Source organism: Carcharodon carcharias, chromosome 2 (genome assembly GCF_017639515.1).
Source record: "Carcharodon carcharias isolate sCarCar2 chromosome 2, sCarCar2.pri, whole genome shotgun sequence".
NCBI classification, from domain to species: Eukaryota; Metazoa; Chordata; class Chondrichthyes; order Lamniformes; family Lamnidae; genus Carcharodon; species Carcharodon carcharias.
The window spans coordinates 18,875,763-18,896,747 of record NC_054468.1 but is presented as its reverse complement, the minus strand read 5'-3'; the positions used below and the strand labels follow the sequence as shown (position 1 = coordinate 18,896,747).

General features: G+C 43.0%; 1 protein-coding gene across 1 annotated transcript in view; it reads right to left on the bottom strand.

Moving 5' to 3' along the window:
- Positions 1-374: 374 nt before the first annotated feature.
- mindy4b (MINDY family member 4B) overlaps positions 375-20,985 on the bottom strand; it is a 45,623-nt gene continuing 25,012 nt past the window's right edge. Inside the window, exons 7-14 of the mRNA XM_041204504.1 lie at positions 19,892-19,989; positions 16,789-16,954; positions 14,042-14,107; positions 10,290-10,360; positions 8,136-8,208; positions 4,044-4,220; positions 1,514-1,694; positions 375-517 (exon numbers count right to left, since the gene is read on the bottom strand). Of these exons, the coding sequence (XP_041060438.1) occupies positions 375-517; positions 1,514-1,694; positions 4,044-4,220; positions 8,136-8,208; positions 10,290-10,360; positions 14,042-14,107; positions 16,789-16,954; positions 19,892-19,989 (975 nt within the window). The remainder of the gene's footprint in view (positions 518-1,513; positions 1,695-4,043; positions 4,221-8,135; positions 8,209-10,289; positions 10,361-14,041; positions 14,108-16,788; positions 16,955-19,891; positions 19,990-20,985) is intronic.

Here is a 20,985-nt window from a genome sequence, read left to right as displayed (position 1 = left end):
TATTTTTGGAGCTGAAGGGTGCAAAGGCAAGTCTAACTAATGGCAGACACAGCTAGATGCTCTTCTACCCAAGATCTGGCCCTCTTGTACAAACCATGGGAGGTCAACAAATCAAATCCTTTGTTAGGTTAGCATCAACAGAGAATTCTCCATTGTGTTTTTAGCTGGAACAGCTGCAAAGGATGTGAATGGCTCAACTGCTAATGGAAACTGTGACTGAACAGTATTGTGACTGTGTGTGCAGTACCAAGGAACTGAAGGTAGACAGACAATGAAGGACTTGAGCTGCTGGTCCTCAGTCTCCCGATACAACATGGTTGGTTGGTCATATGTTGTTGTTTAACAGTCTTCTGTCAAACCCCTGCTATTCCCCTTCAGAAAAATGGTACAGTTCCATTCCAGTCAATAGCAGCTCCTTCCCACTTGGTACGAACTGTCATTTCCACTGAAGGGAACCTTTTCTCAGGATCTCCTACCTTCTTGTGCATTCCTTCTTCCCAGTGATGGGAGTGAGTATCTGCAAGAGAAGATGATTAAAATTAAGGTTTGAAAATTCTGTGGATAGTGGGATGGAAGGAACACTGAGGGATGCCAGGTCTAAATGGTGAATGATTAGCACAAACACTGGAAGATGAAATGCAGGTGTTCTTGAAGCAGAGAGCTCGGGAGAAGAGAAAGAGAAAGAACTGAAATCACACAGAAATAACACGGCAGAATCAATGAAGCTGAGAAAACAATGTAATATTTGGGAATGTTAAGTTAAAACAATGAAGTGGAATTGCTCTGGCAGTTCCTTGCTGGGAAATCATTGGAAGCTCCCCTATGTACTCAGAGCAACAGTGTCTCAATCCCTTTGTGTGGTTTCTTCAGCATTTTGTCAGTTGCCTGATAAAGTTACAATGGGAGAGCACACAGAAATTCTCCCTGTCCTCTTACTTGGATTCCCTGGCTAAGTGGGACTGGCCATTCGGGTTACCACCTGTTATGCTTTTGGCAGTCGTTGTATGGGATTTCACAAGCTGGACATTGTGTATGAATGAGGAAGAAACTGACACGCTGTATTCACAATTAATAAAAAAGAACTTGCATTTATAGGTGCCTATAATGCCCTCAGGACACCCCACAGCACTTCACACAAAAGAAATACCTTTGCAGGTATCATCATTGCTGTAATGTGGGAAAATCAGTTGCCAATATGCGCACAGCAGGATTCCACAGATAGCACAGATAATGCTAAGATAATACCTGATGTTGGCTGAGGTATAAAAAACGCAGCCAAGACTTCTGCTTAAAAACTGTGGGATCCTACACATCCACTTGTGAGGGCAGATGTGGACCTTGGTTTAATGTCTCATCTGAAAGACTGTGCAACACTCCCCCAGCACTGGAATGTCAGCTTAGATTTTGTGCCCAAAATTTTGAGAGTGGGACATGAACCCATGCCATCTAACCCAGAATGCCAGCACTGAACCAAAGCTAACAACAGATTTTGCATTAAATTTCAAAATTGTACCTATGGTTAGTGTGACTGTCTTTGTCTGTATAGGCTGGCCACTGTAAAAGTACAGATCGAAGAGGTGCTCCATTTTCCAGTCAGACAAGAGTAGTCGATTGGTGTTGAACAGCACACTGAAAGTGTCATTAATGTTGCACAGCCATATGGGGAGTTTTGGAGTTTTCAACATGCTTCCAACCTGGGACAAGAAAATAACAAGATCAGCAACAGAAACCATTCTAATGTTAATCAATCAAGTTGAAGATTAAAGGTAGCATCTTTTCTTCTTGTACCAGCTTTCACTAGATTCTCTGACCTCTGTAGCAGCGGTCGCTGAGACGGCTAAAGAACAAACAGCCACTGGGTCCCTGTCAGTGTTAAAAGAAACCTAAGGTTGACGGGGGGGATAGTTGGACATGTCCCAGAGTTCCACTGTCTCTGGGGCACATGACATTGTGACGCACGCAAAACAAATGGGAGATGCATTCATGCGCTCATCTGGCGGGCAAGGAGACCATTCGACCCATCCTGCCAGTGCCAGCTCTTTGCAAGAGCTATCCAATTAGTCCAACACCCCTGAGCAGAATTTAACAGCTGGCAGGGTTTCTCGCCCTGGCACTGAAAAAGTCAGCAGTGATCTCACCACCACACCCGATGGCTGCCCTTCAGCCAGTTAATGCTCGGAAGAGCGTTAATTGGCTGGAGGGATGCCTTCTCCCCCCACCTGGAGAAGAAGCCATGCCTCTGAGAGCTGCCCGCCAATCAGATTGGCCAGCAGCTCACTGGCCCAAGCAATGCCACTGGATGCAGTGACCACTGCCGAGACTGCATCCAGTCCCATTGAAAAAGAGCCAGGAACTAAATGCAAGGCAAGTCTGGGGAGCTCTTGGCAAGGCCGGAACAGGAGGCGATGGGCTGAGAGGGGTGAGGAGGTAGGGTTTGGGTGATGGGTTGCCAAAGGAGAGAGGGGGCACCTCAAAGGAGGGCGCACATGAGGGAGGTAGCCTCAAGAGGAGCTGCTGATTGCAAAAGAGGGCCCGTGAAGGAGGCACTCCTCCCTTTCTTGCTCAAGTCCAAAGCAGGTTACCCTCCTGGCCATTTCCCCCCCTGTACCTGACCTTTGCCAGCTGAAAAATTGTGGTGGGGGTGGGAAGAGGCCCTGAAGTGGCCATTAATTCCTGCTTAGAAAGGTCAACAGTGAAGTTTGCATGTTTATAGCCCTGTATGAAGAAAGCACCGTTCAGGATCTTACCAGGGCCACCAGGGCACATTTTCAGTAACTGTGTTTGCCCATGCTTCAGTGTTGTGATTGTGACCTTCGATAAACTGTGTACATGGTATCTTTACAGCTCACAGCTGAAATATGCCATTAACCACATTCAAGGAGTCTCCAGCTGTACTGGAACTGATCCACGAGGGAATGCAGTACCACATTAAGCACAGATCTCTAAAACCTCTTTACCTAATTAACTTCAAAGAATTCTTTAAGAAGTTGGTCCCTAATGTGTGGTGTCATAAACAGAAAATCCTTTGAGTGGCCTCACCTGGTCGTTTATGTGTGCTAATGTCAGAGTGACTGCAGGGCCCAGATAGGTTAGAAATTGTATTCCAAAGGCCTTTTTGATGAATATATAAGGAATTCAGGAGAAGCATTTTTTACCCAGAGAGTGGCTAGAATGTGGTACTCACCACCATAAGGAGTAATTGAGGTGAAAAGCATAGATGGACTTAAGGGGAAGTAGAATAAGTGTATGAAAGAGAAAGGACTAGCCTCTCACTGGTTCAAAATCCTGGAACTCCCTTCCTAATAGCACTGTGGGTGTACCTGCACCACATGGAGTGGCTCACCACTCTGTTATTGTTGTTATTGTTGTTTTTAGGCTGCTATGTGGTAGTTATGATCCTGGACTTTCAGTTAAAGCTGGAGGTGATATTGTTAACAAACTCTATTTTTTATTGAATATTACTCTAACTATTTACAAGAAAGTCTCTACATGAGGCTCTACATAGAACTATCTCTCCATGTTCTGTTATCATATGATCTTACATCATTTTTAATGCAGGCTATATATTTACATATTTAACATTAATCCTTTATACTACAATCACCAGCTTCTCAAGGGCAATTAGGGATGGGTAACAAATGCTGGCCTTGCCAGCAATGCTTATATCCTGTGAAAGAATGAGTAAAAAGAATATGCTGATAGGGTTAGATGAAGTAGGATGGGAGGAGGCTTGTGTGGAGCATAAACACCAGCACAGACGGAAAGCCTGTGTCCATGCTATAATTCTATGAATCTTATAAAAAGAGGTGTGAAAGAAGACTTCGTTTCTTGGTTACACAGACTGTAACTAGTCATGACCCAGCAGTAACCATGGTAATGTGCAATCTTTGAAAAATCCTGCCCAATGTTGTTGGATTTCATGGAAAGCCCAATATAGTGGTCCTGTTTTGGGATAAAAATCTCACCAAAGACTTCCCTCCCCTTCAACACAAATTACACACATTCCCAGCTTTGCAGCATCAGAGAATATTTTAAAAAGTTACCTGTGGGAGCTTGTCATGCTCCAACTCATATCTGTTCCAGTAGAGATAGCCCACATCACTTCGAGCAAGGACTCCATGATGTGATTCTTTAAGCAGGGCACCTTGGTCATCATACTGAAGGTCTCCATTGAAAACATTTGGACTGGCTCTCCCAGTGAGCATTAGGTTTATAAGGGCCTATGTGGATGATACAAAACCAAAACACATTTACTCATTTATGATTACAGGAATCATCATGAACCAGCATATTCCCAAGGTTTAAAAAAAGGTGATTTTTTTGAAGGACTGGATAGCATTGTGAGTTGGACACTAGGCTTTTATTTCCAGAACTGAATTCAAAGACCCATAAAGTGAAACTTTCTATGTCTGTTGACTGTAAGGTCATATGCTGATTCCATTCTTGCCTCTGACTCAGAAGACCATGGTTTCAAGCTCCACTTCTGAGATTAGAGAACAAAATCCAGGCTGACACTCCATCCCATGACTGAGGGGGTGCTGCACTGGCAGAGGTACTGTCTCACACAGGAGATGTTAAACCAAGGTCCCATTTACTCTCTCAGGTAGCAATAAAAAAAAAACTCCAATGCAGTGTTTTGAAGAAGAGTAGGGGAGGTCTGCCTTAAACAGCATCAATAAAAGCAAATTATCTGGTCATTATTTCATGGCTTCATGTGGGATCTTGCTGACTGATTGCATCATTACAAGTGACTAGACTTCAAAAGTACTTTATTGGCTGTAAAATGCTTAGGGATGACCTGAGGCCACAGCAGGTGTTACGCTAATAAAAGTTTTTCTTTTCTCTTCCTTCTTTCTTTCCCTTGGTTGCCCCATAACTGTAAAAGCATCATGAGAGATCTTCAGTGAAGAATCACAGCACATTATATTTCAATTTTACCCTCAGTTTCATCAGCGTGACATCTGCATTTTAGACAGACCTTTCGAAACGATCATTCCAAAGAATTTTCCTTTGGTCTGAGGCGTGTCTTATACTGTTGATGGTGACTAGCCAAACTAATGTCAATGAGAACCTGGACCAATGGGACACTATTAACTTTACTGCTATAAAAACAAAAAAATAAAAACAAAAAAACTGCGGATGCTGGAAATCCAAAACAAAAACAGAATTACCTGGAAAAACTCAGCAGGTCTGGCAGCATCGGTGGAAAAGAAAAGAGTTGACGTTTTGAGTCCTCATGACCCTTCGACAGAACTTGAGTGAGTCCAAGAAAGGGGTGAAATATAAGCTGGTTTAAGGTGTGTGTGGGGTGGGTATAGGTGGGGGGAGATAGAGAGAAGTGGAGGGGGTTGGTGTGGTTGTAGGGACAAACAAGCAGTGATAGAAGCAGATCATCAAAAGATGTCACAAACAACAGAACAAAAGAACACATAGGTGTTAAAGTTGGTGATATTATCTAAACGAATGTGCTAATTAAGAATGGATACCTTTACTGCCTCGGCTAAATATGAGCTTAGAAGTGAGAGGTAGACAGTCTTCAGTCTTTGACACACTATCCCACTCAGTATCCTAAAGCCGGAATGTCCAAACTTTTGGAGCTGAAGACTTGACCTTTATGTCAAACTCGATGAGTAGGCCAGATGATTGTGCAGAAACACACCCCCCAAAACACAGGGGGAAGAATTTTCTCCCCGTCATGCAAGCGGGGCTGGAGTGGGCACGGGCGGATGCACAGCTTATCGCTACCTGCGGTTGGCTGTGTGCCACCATTTTATGTGGGCGGTCCAACTAATGCCTGCCCAGTGTGATGCACACTGGGAAGCGCTCAGCGCTATCTGAGCAGGCAGGGGGAGGAGGGAGAGTCAGGGCCTGCGCTCTTTGCAGAAATCACCCTGAGGCACGGAGCTACCTCAGGGAGTTTAATTTCATGGTGAAAACCCAAAAAAAAGATTTGAAAAAATTATTCGGACATGTCCCCTCATGTGGCAGTGTCACGTGAGCTGTGACATGTCTGTGAATTTTATTAAAATTTTTTATTCAGGTTATAAAACCTTCATGAAACCTCATCCCACCCGTGGATGAAGTTCCATGAAAAATACGAAGGCCGTCTGGGCTCTTCACCTACCCCCCCGCCAACTTTAAGGTTGGATGGGCAGCCCTGTGAATCAGCTTAATTAGTTAATTAATGGCCTTAATAGGCCTTTGACAGGTCAGCAGGTGCATAGCCAACTCCGCTGCGCGCCTGCCAAACTGAGGATTGGAATGATGAACGGTGATGTTGGGACGCACACCCGACATCACTGCGCGTCATTGTACATGCAGGCAAGTGGGGCCCGTCCCCGCACACTGACCAGAAGATTCAGACCAGGAAATCCAAACCACTCCATGCAAAAAAATTGAAATGCAAAAATTCAAAAATTGCAAGGCCGCATGCACAGAAATGCAATGCTGCGCACATGAAAATCACCACTTCCATACAAATAACAATCCAGAACACTCCACAGCCAAAAACATACGAGCCACATATGCAAATGTTCTAATCTGCAAAACACGAGAAATCAAACCCCGCCCCCCCATCCCATCTTCCCATCATCCTCAGGCCCTTCCTTCACTTTTCCTATCCTTCCCCTGTCTCAAAACTCAAACAACTGGTAAGATTCAGCCTCAGCTCTTTAAACTCCCTGGGTTGGAACTACTGGTTGCCAAAAGGCTACTTCCTGATTGGCCTACGTCTGCCAATCAGGGAGCAGCCTTTCCTCATCCTGCAATGACTCAGGAGTTTGAGGGTCTGCAACAGAAACACTTATCTAGTTTGAGTTTCATCTCAATAAAGTGCAAAAAGCTAATATGTATTATGGTGAATTTCAACTCCAAACTGCAATCATACTTGTAAAGTGACATTGTGCATTTAATTTGAGAAGAATTAGATGGGGGTTGGATGTAAAGGCACTCATAGGTGATCTTTTGGACACTGCTAATCTAGCTTTTGGAGCTCTTGGGGCACAATGGGTAGTGTCCCTACCTCTGAGCTGGAAGCCCTGTGTTTGAGTCCCACCCCAGGACATGATGGCCATGGAAGGTGTATTCATAGTGCAGTCAAACAGGTTGAGTATTAACCTGCAAATCCTTCCAACACACACCAATGGTTGGCAGTAAGAGTGGGAGAGATTCCTGTTCAGCCATGTGATGGAAAGAAGATTGGAGCCTCTACCATCACTATCCATAGCTCCAGACAACAACATGCATGTATAAAGTGCATGATGCCACAGGAACATGGACTCCCTGAGTGACCTGTAACATACCAGCACTTATCTAGATGTCAACTTTTCCACTTCAAACTTTCTCCCCATCTCAGTCCTGAAAGTGTTCACTTCTTCTTGGATGTTGTTATGTGGGTGCCAGGTACCCTCAGGTATCTCACCCAAGAAGGTATTCTTGATTCCTGGATGTAGAAAGTTGTTGCCAACAAGCTATTCAACTGTTGATAACACCACAGTTGTTCAAACAATTAGATGGAGTTCAGGATCAGGAGCCCCTGGGTAATTTGTTCTCCCTCCAGCGCTGGAGTGCTCATGGTCAATTGCTGCATCTCTGCTGCCATTACAACCACCAACAAGAAGAACAATGGCTTGCATTTGTACAGCCCTTAACATTGTAAAATGCCCCAAGGTGCCTCACAGGAGTGTTGTAAAACAAAATTTGACATAGGTAGTTTTTAGGACAAGTCAAAGAGGTAGGCTTTATGGAGTGTCTGAAAGTAAGAAAAAGAGAAGGAGAGGTGGAGAGTTTTCAGGAAGGAATTCCAGAACTAATAGCCTAGGCAGTTGAAGGCATGGCTGCCAATGGTGTAGCGATGGAATTCAGGTATGTGCAAGGGGTCAGAAATGGAGGAGAGCAGAGCACTCAGAGTGTTGTCAGGCTGATGGCGGTTACAGAGGTGGGGAAGAGTGAGACCAGGGAGGAATTTGAACACAAGGTTAAGAGTTTTAAAGCTGAAATGTTGCCAGACTATCGAGCCAATATTGGTAAGTGAGCACAGAGATGATGGATAAACAGGACATGGTGCAAGTCAGGATGGCGACCCCCACCAGATTTTTCTTTTTAAGGAACATGTAGTTTAAGATATTAATATTTACTTGTCTGCAAATGAAATTTCCCAGGCTTAACTGCAAGAGATGAGAGGTTGTGTTGTCCATATCGTTATGGAGCCTGTAAGAAAGGACAATACATCAGAAATAACCCCAAAACCCCTTCAAAGCAAGTCAAACAGATTCATATGCAGCTTTCACTTTTGAGAAATTGACAGAAATGCATCAGAACAATAGGGTCTGTTGAGACTGGGACACAGTTAATGCTGCAATGAGCTGTGCCATCATTTATTACTTTATAAATCTTAAGAAGGAAGCACTTAATAGAGACCTGATGCATCTTACAGGGAGAGAGGAAGTGTTAAAGAAAGACTCAGAAGTATAAAAGGGCAAATAGGGCAACTTAAATATAATTTTTTCTTCTTCCACTACTCCCAATCAATGCATGGCTCCAAAGCATCTGGAATCTTATGAGGTTGAACACTTAGTTCTAAAACTCTGTGTCATGGTACTTCAAACATGGGCATCATTGGCTAGGCCAGCAGTTATTAGCCATCCCTAACTGCCCTGTTCATTGAGCATTTAAGAGTCAACAGGTCTGGAGTCACATGAAGGTAAGGATGGCGGATTTCCTTCCCTAAACACATTAGTGAACTAGATGGGTTTTTAATGATAATAGCAATGGTTTCATGGTCATCCAGATTTTTATTAGATTCAAATCTGCCATCTTGGGATTTGAACGCAGGTCCCCATAGCATTACCCTGGGTCTCAGGAATACTTGTCCAGTGATAATACCACAATGCCACCATCTCCCCATATTGCAAGTAAAATAGCTGCAAGGTTCCAGGACTGCCTTAGTCTTATTAACTTGTAGTATTGTAAATATGTAGCCATTCTGTAAGCTTAGAGTTAATTTCTGTAATCAGTTTTCGTTGCTATGTAGTTCTTGTGACATTTATTTTTTATGAACACTTAATGTATTAGGCTGTATCTTGTATCTGTATCCTGTTACCTTAAGTTTGATACACCAGTCATCTCTATGCACTGAGTTTTATATGTACTTATGTAGACGTTATGTAACATCTGTAACTTTGTAATCCCTGTAAGGCTATACACCAGTCTGTAATCTTTTACATATTTTAATTAACTTATACCAAGCACAGGCAGATAGATAATAATTCTATGAGACACCTAGGCATCAATTAAACATTTGGGTTGATAAGTATAAATGTTAATCAGTAGGGCTAGATACCATAGTCTCATATCTCAAATAAGCAAACACCAAAACTACAAGCAGACAACGAAAGCTGGGTGCAGAAGACCATGGAACTCGAGAGAGAGAGGGAAAAAAGCATCTTCCCTAGGCCGAATCGGGCATCAAAAATTGTGTTAAGCCAGTAAACTCACTGCCTTGTTTGTTAGGTATTACTTTGGTTGCTTCATAAATGTTCCTGAGTTATATCACTGGATTCTCTCCTATTGCCTGAATGGTTAAAGCCTCAAAAGAACAAATTAATATTAAGTGAGTGGATTTGGAGGTTAAACACCCCTCGAAAAACATACATCCTCCCTTGGTCATCCTCCATGCAGCTTGCATTGCCACCGCCTGGTCTCAAGCATAGGCTGGCATTTACAGATGCTCCCCAAAGAGGGCAATACAGCGAAAACTCACTGTTAATCTTGGAAGAAGCCTACCTCACCAGGTGCACGCCACTTATAAGCGGCCGTAAATGTGAATGTTCTAATTTCTCACTGGCGGGGCATTTAATTTGGAGAGGGAAATTAATTTTGGTGAGCTGGCCTTTTAATGAGCGTGCATGACTTGCATTAGCATAGCTTTCCGGCATCGTTTGCTGGGAAGCTCAACCCGCCTTTAAACTCCCGAGAACGAAATTGCAAATGTTCATCCCGTCATCAGGGAGCTGATTTTTGGCCTCACACCAAATTAAGTTCCCCGCTTGCCAAGCTTCCAGGTGGGCCCGGAAGATTTCACCCATCATTTTACACATTTAACTTGTACTGCACATTAAATTGCTATTGTACATCAAGTTTTCTCTTCTCTCCGTGAACAATTCTTAGCTTGTGTGATCTCCTGTGCAACTCCTGATAAATTTAACGCTCCCAAACTTTTCTGCAGAAATGGTATCATACTTTTGAAAGATTTAGATCCCACACTAGTATCAGCTCCTCAACTCTCTTACCTTTCCAGAGTCCTTGACAAGAGTAAACTGTACAGGAAGAGAATGATCGCATGACTTCCTTCACCTTTAAACTGATCAGAGAGGAAATGGAAGTTTAGAGTGTTTATTAATTAACACCACAGTTTCATACAAGCAGAATATAACAATGCTATTGCACCTGTCTTGAAATCAGGCTGTGTGGTGGCAAATGTTTTGATGTGATCATATAGAATTCCTTTGCCTGCTATTTTAACTAAGGTTTAAATGGATTTTAAATGGAATTCTGCCTCTTAAAGTAACAGAGAAATCTTATAGGAGCCCATTACCTGGCTTTGCCACTCATATTTTACAACCTGGATTTCAACTTCTTAAAAAATACCAGATACACCGAATGGCTCAGATCTCATTTATACTACTTGTTTCACAATCCCAAAGCGCTTTACAAGCAATTATGTATTTTATTTGAATCGTAGTCACTGTCATAAGGTAGAAAACAAAGCAGCCAATTTGCGCACAACAAGCTCCAACAAACAGCAATGTCATGATGACCAGATAATCTGTTGTTGCGGTTGTTGATCTGTTGGTCGAGGGATAAACGAGGCAATGAGGAGAACTTTCTTTCCCTTCTTTATAATAATGGCATGGGATCTTTTATGCCTAGAGGGCAGGCAGAGCCTCGGTTTAGTGTTATATACAAAAGACAAAACCTGCAACGCTCCAGCACTCTGTCAGTGTACAGCGCAGATGTTTCAGCCTAGATTTTATGTTCAAATCTCTGGGATGGGACTTAAACCCACAATCTCCTGACTCAGAGGTGAGAGTGCAATCCACAGCTAAAACCTTAATGAGCAGTTCATAAATATGGAGTGAACACTAAATTACATTATCTCATGGGATTACACTTTGAGCTTTAAGGACAACTTAGATCCACCTTTGGTTTGTTCTTTCTTTGCTAACAGCATTCAACCAATAAATATTGCACTCCACCTTACTGCACAGTGAAGATTAATGGCTTTAAGTATTTGCAGCGATGGTGCCACAAAGAGTTAATAATTAGCAAATCACAGTTTACATTAGCCTCCTTGACCTGGTTCTGTAGACCTTCCATTTCTGTTCTGTCCTACTCTCAGAAATGCCGAATCAGAAGAATGCAATACAAATTCAACTGGTCCTTCATTGTCACTGGGACAGAAATCCTGGAACATCCCTGTGGGAGTTTTTTCACCATGCTGACTGCTGCGGTTCAAGAAGAAGGCCCACCCTCACTTCCTCAAGGGCAATTTGAACAGCTAATCAAAGCTGACCTCCCAGCGACTGCCATATCCCAAGAATGAATGAATTAAAAATAAATCTGCACTGACAATTCCATCAACGCTGAGCTTAGACTGTAGACCAGAAGATATAGGAGCAGAAGTAGCCATCGAGTCTGCTCGAGTCTGCTCTGCCATTCAGTGAGATCATGGCTGACCTGATAATCCTCAACTCCACTTTCCTGCCTTTTCTCCATTACCCTGGATTCCCTTACTGATTAAAAATCTGTCTATCTCAGCTTTGAACATACTTAACAACCCAGACTCCACAGCCCTCCGTGGTAAAGAATTCCACAGATTCGCTACCCTCTGAGAGAAGAAATTCCTCCTAATCTCTGTTTTAAATGGACAACTCATTTACTCTGAGATTATGCCCTCTGGTCCCAGGGTCTCCCACAAGGGGAAACAACTTCTTAGCATTTACCCTGTCAAGCCCCCTAAGAATCTTATATGTTTCAATAAAGTCACCTCTCATTCCTCTAAACTCCAATGAGTACAGGCCCAACCTACTCAACCTACCTCATAAGAAAATCCCTCCATATCTGGAGTCAACCTAGTGAATCTTTGCTGGACTGCCTCCAAAGCCAATATATCATTCTTTAGAAAAGGGGACCAAAACTGTTCACAGTATTCTAGGTGTGGTCTAACTAGTGCCTTGTATAGTTTTTGCAAGACTTCCCTATTTTTATACTCCATTCCCTTTGAAACCAAGGCCAACATTCCATTTGCTTACTATTACCTGATGAACTTATATGCTAGCTTTTTGTGATTTCATACACGAGGACGCCCAAATCCCTCTGTGTTGCAGCTTTCTGCAGTCTTTCTCCATTTAAATAATATTCAGCTCCTCTATTCTTCCCGCCAAAGTGCATAACCTCACATTTTCCCACATTATATTCCATCTGCCAAGTTTTTGCCCACTCACTTAACCTGTCTATATTCCTTTGTAGACTCTTGTTTCATCCTCACCACTTGCCTTCCCAACTAGTTTTGTGTCATCCGCAAACTTGGCGATAGTACATTCACTTCATTAATATTAATATTAATGGTTTCTTGGTTTCAAATACGCCACCCATGGGTGCTTACCAGTTAGAAGTCAGGCATTTTGTAAATGGAGGAACAAACGTTACAGAACTAACAGTCTTGTAGAAACTTTGGCCCCTACGTGGCTTTGTCAGAACTCTTTTCCTTGTGTTAAGGAAGCATGAATCTGTGGCTTATTTGGTAGCACTGCTGCCCGAGTCAAAATGCTGTGTGTGCAAGCCCCAAGAAGAGCAGAGGCGTTAACACCAGTGTCCTGGCCAATATTTATCCCTCAATCAATATCACGAAAACAGATTATCTGGCTATTATTGCTTTGCTGTTTGTGGGAGCTTGCTGTGCAAAAACTGACAGCTGCATTTCCTACGTTATAACAGTCGCTACACTGCAAAAGTACATCATAGCCTCAAAAACACTTTGGGTTGTCCAGTGGTCTTGAGAGGCGCAATATAAATGCAATTTTTTCTTTCTTTCATCATGCTATTTTTCCTATCTTATTTTTCTAAATCCTCTTACTTGTCAGAGAGAGAAAGAGGGATGACAGCACAGCACCCCGGTTACAACAGGGTAGATGAAGCATGTGCTCGTCTAAGGATCAGAGATGAAATACATATGGGTCACAAGTGGCACCAGGCATTATTGTGCGTAATAATAATACATTTTATAAAACCTGACGACATAAACAGAATTATAATTTTGTAAAACCCTCTCTGTCAGCTGACTTCATCACAGGCGAAGTAATTTTATTAACTTTTTGTTAACATCTGTTGCTGCTTTAACTGTCATTTAAATGTGACCTCAACAGCTTTATTTTGTCACTTCTGAAGATGCTGCCTGCTAAAACATCAAATTTCTCTTTTTATTCCACCGCTTCTCCAGAGTTGCGTTCCTGAACTGCGTTGGCCCCCAGCTAAGCAATGTCTTGAATTTAAAATTCTCATCCTTGTTTCCATGGCCTCACCCCTCCCCAAGCCCCACAGCCTCATGAGATCTTTGTGCAGCTCCAAATTCTGACCTCTTGTGTGTTCTCAATTTTAAATGCTCCACTTTTGGTTGCAGAGCCTTTAGCTACCTCAGCCCCAAGCTCTGGAATTCCCTCTCTAAACTTCCCCACCTCTCTATCTCTCTCTCTTCCTCTAATATGCTCTTTTCATCCTAAATCTTCGCTAAACTTTTGGCCACCTCTCCTAACATCAACTTAACTGGCTCAGTGTCAGACTTGTTTGCTTATACTCCTGGGAAGCACCTTGGGATGTCTTGCTACATTAAGGACGCTATAGAAATGCAATTTGTAGACACTCAATGGCTTCCATCTAATTGCAGCAACCCTTCTAAAATCTCGTTCTTTCATTAAACTGAACTAATATGCCACTGCATAGTTTCATTTTATAATAGCAATTAAGTGCCCGTTTCAGTACTTACACAGTTTATATGTTCAGATATGAAATTCTGCAGTTTTTCCTTTTCTGTGAATTTGAAGAGCTGGAGCTAAAGAAAAATGAGATCAATGTGAGGCAGCAGCACAGGCCACTCCAAAGATATCTGACGGATTATGATTTCCCATCAGAGATTTAGGGTAAGTTTTCAGAAACATCTGGGAGTAGACTCTCACAATGGCTCTACTGTACTCCCTAGAAACTTTGTCAAGAGGTCAGTAAGAACCCTGAAGAAATGGGGTCTGTAATCAATGGGGCTCTTTTCAAGTGGTATCAACTATTCCCTTAAGCAGCCTGAGCATCTTACTTTCACGGGAACTATCTCACACTGCCCTACATCTACCCTATATCCAGCTATTTGAATCCACCTAGCCTACCACTTCAGGAGCGAAAATGTCTTCCTCAATGGGCCCACAACATGCTTCTTCCTAAGACAAGCCAAAACATAACTTACAAGTTGTTTCTTTATTTGTAATTGGTAAAAGTGCACTATCTTCTTGGAACTGTATCTTTCATACATGTATGTGTGTGAGTGATGTAACGTTTAGACTTTCAGGGTGAATGCGTGAATAAATAATCCTCTTTATTTAAACCCACAAAAGCTTGCTGCTGGTTACTCCACTTGATCACACACTCAGGGGTTAAGTAGCATACACATCTTCTTTTTCAAAGAAACACACTGATAACGGACTGTAAGGGAAGGGTATTGGGATTCCAGTCTCTCTCTCATCTCTGTCCATTACAATCTTTAATTGATTTCAGAGAGCTAAGAAACCTTGCCTGAAACCTAATCACATCTCTATTGTCCTGTGAATTTATCCTCTTGAGTGTTCAATCATACCACGTTTCACTCACATAAATAACACTGCAGTTTAGTGAATGGGAGATCTTTCACAAGTCAAATCATAAGAAAGCTGTTATACTTTTAATATTTAAAAGACACATCTGGTCACTTTAAATTTGGTTACTGCTATCTGGCTTTTTGGTCTTGTGCCTCGGTAGGTAGCATCCCTGCCTCTGAGCCAGAAGCTCTCAGACTGAGTTCCACCCCAGGACTTGATGACCAAGGAAGGCATGTTCATAACATAGCCTAACAGGTTGAATATCAACCTGCAAATCATTCTGACACATTCCAAGGACAGGCGGTAAGAGTTGGGGAGATTCCTAATCAGCCATACGATGGAAAGAACATTGGAACTTCTACCATCACTATCCATAGCTCCAGGCTACAACATGCTTGTAAAAGTGCTTGCTGCCATGGCAACTCAACTCCCTGAGTGATCTGTAACACACCACTGCCATCTTGCTTTTCAGAGGTTAAAGAGGATACACATTACAGTCTGATACGCAAACCATGACTTCCCAGATACTATTCTAGTTCAAATACATTGTGATTACAGAACAGTCAGAAAACAGATTAAGCCATACTTCATTCTTTGTCCTGAAATCTGTCAAAGTAAGGCGCTATAGGCAACACATGCAAATACCCTGGGGTCTTGCACCGGTGGTGAGCATGGATGGTGGTGGTGTGGGTAGTGTTTCTGCAACTATCATGTTAATTTGATTAAAATTGATTCATCTATGGGACATAGCTATTGTTTTCCTGTAGCCCAATTGTTTAACATTTAATGGTTTGAGAGGTAAACATTAGTCGCTGTGCTCCTGGTTTGTCAGTTTCATTCTGCATAGCTATTCTGTAGCCCAACTGGAGGATGTGTCTCAAGATTCTCTAATTGGTAGCTGAGAGTTATTCATAAGAAGCGAAGTGCCCTATAGTTTATATATATATAATATATATGAGCAACAATGTGGTTCAAATAACTTGTAAAAAAAATTACAAGCTGCGGCACTATCTCTTGTTACTGGTTATCTGTTACTGTTAATAAACTTCTTTCAAATTTTATGGCCAACATTTGTCCTGACAGTGTTTTCCCTTCTGCTCATTAAAAGATCATGAAAGGGTTTTGCATAAACAGGGAAACAAGTGTTCGACCCCTAGGCAACACTACACTAAATATCTGGTACATAAGTATATTTATTTTAGTAAAATTGCACATTGTGGCTCGGCTGTGCACCATTTACAAGATACACTGCAGCAACCCACAAGGGTTCTTTGACAGCACCTTCCAAACTTGCAACCTTTAATACCTAGAAGATCAAAGGGCAACAGATGCATGGGAACATCATCACCTGCAAGTTCCCCTCCAAATCACAAATCATCCTGACTTGGAAATATATCTCCATTTCTTCACTGTTGCTGGGCTAAAATCCTGGAACCCCCTCCCAAGCAGAACTGTGGATCTACCACACGGACTGCAGTGGCTCAAGAACAAAGGGAAATTAAAGATAGGTAATAAATGTTGACCTTGCTAGTGATGTTCACATCTGTGAATGAATTAAACAAAATCCTTAGGCAATGCTGCAATAAATATAGGAACAATTGTTTAACTGTGCTGTATACCAGATATTGTGCATGTAAAGTAATATTCCTATCATCGGGCAAAACAGGTTGCAATGGGAGTGATCTTTGATGCAGAGCTAAGGGAGATAATTCCTTACACTTCTTCGACAGTGCTACTCATACCTAATGAACAGGAAAACTGGATCTTGGTTTGGAATCTCATTTAAAGAATAGGATACTTTGCAAAATTTACAATATATAAATTATACACAATTCAAATAAAATAACGTTTTAACTTTGCATTGTCATGTATGTGTGGGAATGGGTCTTACTCTCTCTGTGTAGCTGTCCATTTTGTAGTCAATTGTAGGAGCGAAATAACAGTCAGTGGTCACCAAACAAACAAAGCTCTTAGCTCCTTCCCCTGCTATCCACAGGATGTCAGAAAGCGCTGCTGCCAATGCATTTTCTTGCTCCTTATGGCTCACTCCAAGCAGGCTGCAAAAGAATGCAGAAAACGTGAGACACCAGTTGTAGATTCATTCCATCCATGACCAACTTTACAGTCAAATGGTGGATGTCAACTGAGGGCTTACTGCTATGTGGATGCTTTAGCACCTCCAATACAGATAAGGCCAATCACTATTTGGCATGATGTTACCTACACTGTGGTGGATCTTACCAGCCCTCTGGAGATGGGCTGGAAGATGGGAGGCCTCAGAACATGCTGGCGGAAGGTGTCAGGAGGAAAGTCCAATAATTTCTCACAGGCATGGGATACTCTTGATGGCAGGAACCTCAGCAGTGTGGCCACTCACCAATCAGAGATGGGTGGCCAATTAACTCAATTTATTGGCCAATTAACAGCCACTTTCTCCCCAGTCGGTGGGGGGCGGTGGGGGGGTGGGGGGTGATGTGGTTGTAAGGGAGTAGGGGGAGGGGGGTGGAAGGGAGGGGTGCTTTCCTTAAGGCTCTCCATGACCCGTGGAGGGTCCCGCCTTGGCAAAGGCCACCCCCTCCTGGCTTTGAAATGATGCTGGACAAATTAGGGCCTGCCTGCCCTCGACACATTAAAATGAAACTTATCCTGGCGTTTGAGGGCACCTCATCATGGAGGCACCTTCTTCCTCTCCCTGCAGGCTCAAGATTCATCCAACTATCTCCTGCTCTAATTCTAACCTGGTGGCCAACTTTGGTTGAACCCATTCCTCCAGGTTTCATCATATGACCTCCGACCTCCAACTGCCCCACCCCTTAAAACACCTTTCTCGCATCAGCAATATTTTTACAACCAATAGACCAAAGTGATCAAAGAAAATGAAAAAAAGGAAACATTCACTGCTATGGTTTTCCCTGTGTTGCTCACAATAGTGTCGAAGAGACTAATCTTTAATTCTTGGTCCAAGTTGCAAGTTTTGGGGGGTGAAGGAGGGGGAGATGGGGTGTGAAGGAAGGGAGATGGGGGTGAAGGAAAGGAGATGGTGGGTGAAGGAGGGGCAGATGGGGGTTGAAGAGGAGGGGATGGGGGTGAAGGAAGGGGAGATGAGGGGTGTAAGAGGGGAGATGGGGTGAAGAAGAATTTATGGGGTTGAATGATGTAAATATGGGGTGACAGATGTAGATAGATTCTTGATAAGCAGTGGGGTGAAAGGTTATCAGGGATAAGCAGGAATACCAGGTTAAAATTAGGTCTTATTGAATGGCAGAATAGACACGAGGGACTGAATGGCCTATTCCTGCTCCTAATGCAGAAAATAAAAGCTCATGGCATAGGGGATAACATATTAGCCTGGCTAGAGGATTGGCTGGCTGGCAGAAAACAGAGAGTATGTATAAATGGCAGGATGTGACTAGTGGGGTCCCGCAGGGGTCTGTGCTGCGGCCTCAACTTAAAACAATTTACATAAATGACTTAGATGAGAGGAATGAAGGTAAGGTAGCTAAATTTGCAGAGGACACAAAGATAGGTAGGAAAGTATGTTATGAAGAAGACATGAGGAATTTGCAGACAGGTACATTTAAGTTGAATGAGTGGGCACTAATCTGGTAGATGGAGTGTAATATTGGAAAATGTGAAGTTGTTCACTTTGGCAGGAAGAATAAAAGGGCAGGTTATTACTTAAAAGGACAACGACTGCAGAATTTAGAGGTGCAGAGGGATCTAGGTACATTGTTCTTGTGCATGAGTCACAAAAAGTTAGTATGCAGCTACAGCAAGTAATCAAGAAGGCTAATGAAATGCTATCCTTTATTATGAGAGGAATTGAACATATAAGTAAGGATGCTATGCTTCAGTTATACAGGGTATTGGTGAAATGGCATCTCAAATACTGTGTGCAGTTTTTGTCTCCTTATTTAAGGAAGGATGTAAATGCATTGGCAGCAGTTCAGAGGAGGTTTACTAGATTGATACCTGGAATGAACTGATTGTCTTATGAGGAAAGGCTGTTCAAGCTGGGCTTCTTTCCACTGGAGTTTGGAAGAGTGAGGGGTGACTTAATTGAAGTATATAAGGTCCTAAATGGTCTTGACAAGGTGGACATGGAAAGGATGTTTCCTCTTGTGGGGGAGTCCAGAACTAGGAGGCACTATTTTAAAATTAAGGGGTCACCCTTATAGGACAGAGATGAGGAGAAACTTTTCTTTTAAAGGGTTGTCCGACTTTGGAATTCTCTGCCTCAGAAGGTGGTGGAAGCGGGGTCACTGAATATTTTTAGGGCTGAGGTAGATAGATTCTTGTTAGGCAAGAGAATCAAAGGTTGTTGGGAATAAATGGGAATGTAGAACTCAAAACACAAACAGACCAGCCATGATCTTATTGAATGGTTGAGGAGGCTCAAGTGGCTGAATGGCCTACTTCTGCTCCAATTTCGTATGTTCGTAAGTTTGTACATTTAGATGGAGGGGGTGAAGGGTGGGATGATGTGGGAGTGAAGGATGGGAAGATGGGGCCACTGAGGGGAAGATGGGGGCTGAAGGAGGGGGAGATGAGGGGATGAAGGGGAGGGGATGGGAGTGAAGGAGGGAGAAATGGGGGTGTGAGGGTGATAGAGATGGGGCACGCTCAACTCCTTTCCCCCCTGCCCCACTACCCCCCCCCATCTGTGGCATCAAAATAGGGTCACACCAGGTAAACATTTGGGAGGCACTATTCTTGGAGATTCCAGGACAGTTCTGGAGGGTTGATAATGTTAATTCTAAGATGTGTAAATAGGGGACTAGCTTGTTTAAGATGTATTCCCCTCTGGTTCCAAGGCAGATGCAAGCCTGTTAGTAGCCCTTCCAGTGCTTCTCACATTCTTCCCATGGGACTTAACCAAAGACTCTGCCCCAGGTAGGATGGAACCATCTAAAAACTCATTAAACCAATCAATAACATCGCACAACTATTCTCAAACGTTTACTAAATAAGTCAAGGTGAGAGTATTGTTTTACCATTTAATGTTATGGCTTTCCACTTCACTATTTCTGGTGAACAGTAAGTACTTGAGAACATGTGCTTGCACAGCCATCTGAATGGACCTTGTACCACCCTTAAAAAAGAATGAATAATTTTTAAAACAAAATAGTGTTGATATTATTTATTACAATCCTATTAATCTGCTATGACACACTGAGCATAAAATAGTTAAATGGGTGTGTTTAGACAATGTAACATTAAACCACAACCTCTACCACCTAGTAGAAGAAATTTAATAGGGAATTCAGTAGAAACTTCGTTACTGAAAGAATGGTAAGAATGGGGAATGTGCTACTGCAGGGAGTGGTTGAAGTGAATTGTATTGAGGGGGTTAAAGGGAAGCTAGACAAGCATTTGAGGGAAGAAGGAAAAGATGGTTACAGTGACAAAATGACAAAAGAGGCTTTAATGGAGTGTAAACACAAGCATGGACTGGTTGGGCTGAATGGCCTGTTTCTGTGCTGTATGTTAAGGACAATGGCACCAGGTTTATCACTTCCAGGTTCCCCTCCAAATCACAATCCATCCCGACTTGGACACAAATTGATTGTCTCTTCATTGTTGCAGTGCCAAAATCCTACAACCCAGAACCCAACTGCAGTATAGAAGACTGAAGGGTGACCCTTTCGAGGTGTTTAACATGATACAATGACTTGATGCAGAGGAACCATTTAAAGGATAAGGGTACATACACTTAGGCTTGAATTTTACCCTTGGTGACACGCGCGATTGGGGGGCACCTGACTGGCCAGGAAACAGGCCACAGCCCACGATCGGCCCCTGGCCATGGTTTCACGCTGGCTGGCCGATTAAGGCCCGCCCAGCCTGAAATGTGTCTTCCCAATGGTTGGGAAGGGCTGGGCAGGAGCGAGGGCCTGTAGGCCACAGGGTCCAATGGCGACCTGGTTTAAAAACGGTACAGGGAAGAACATATTTGCAGCATTGTGAACACCGAAGTCATGGCTTCCAGTGCAGCTGGAGACACCAGGCGGGAAGGCAGGTCAGGTGGGCACTCGGCCCCCCCCCCCGGTTTTTGGATGAGTGCCCTGCGGTGTTCCTGTGCGAGGTG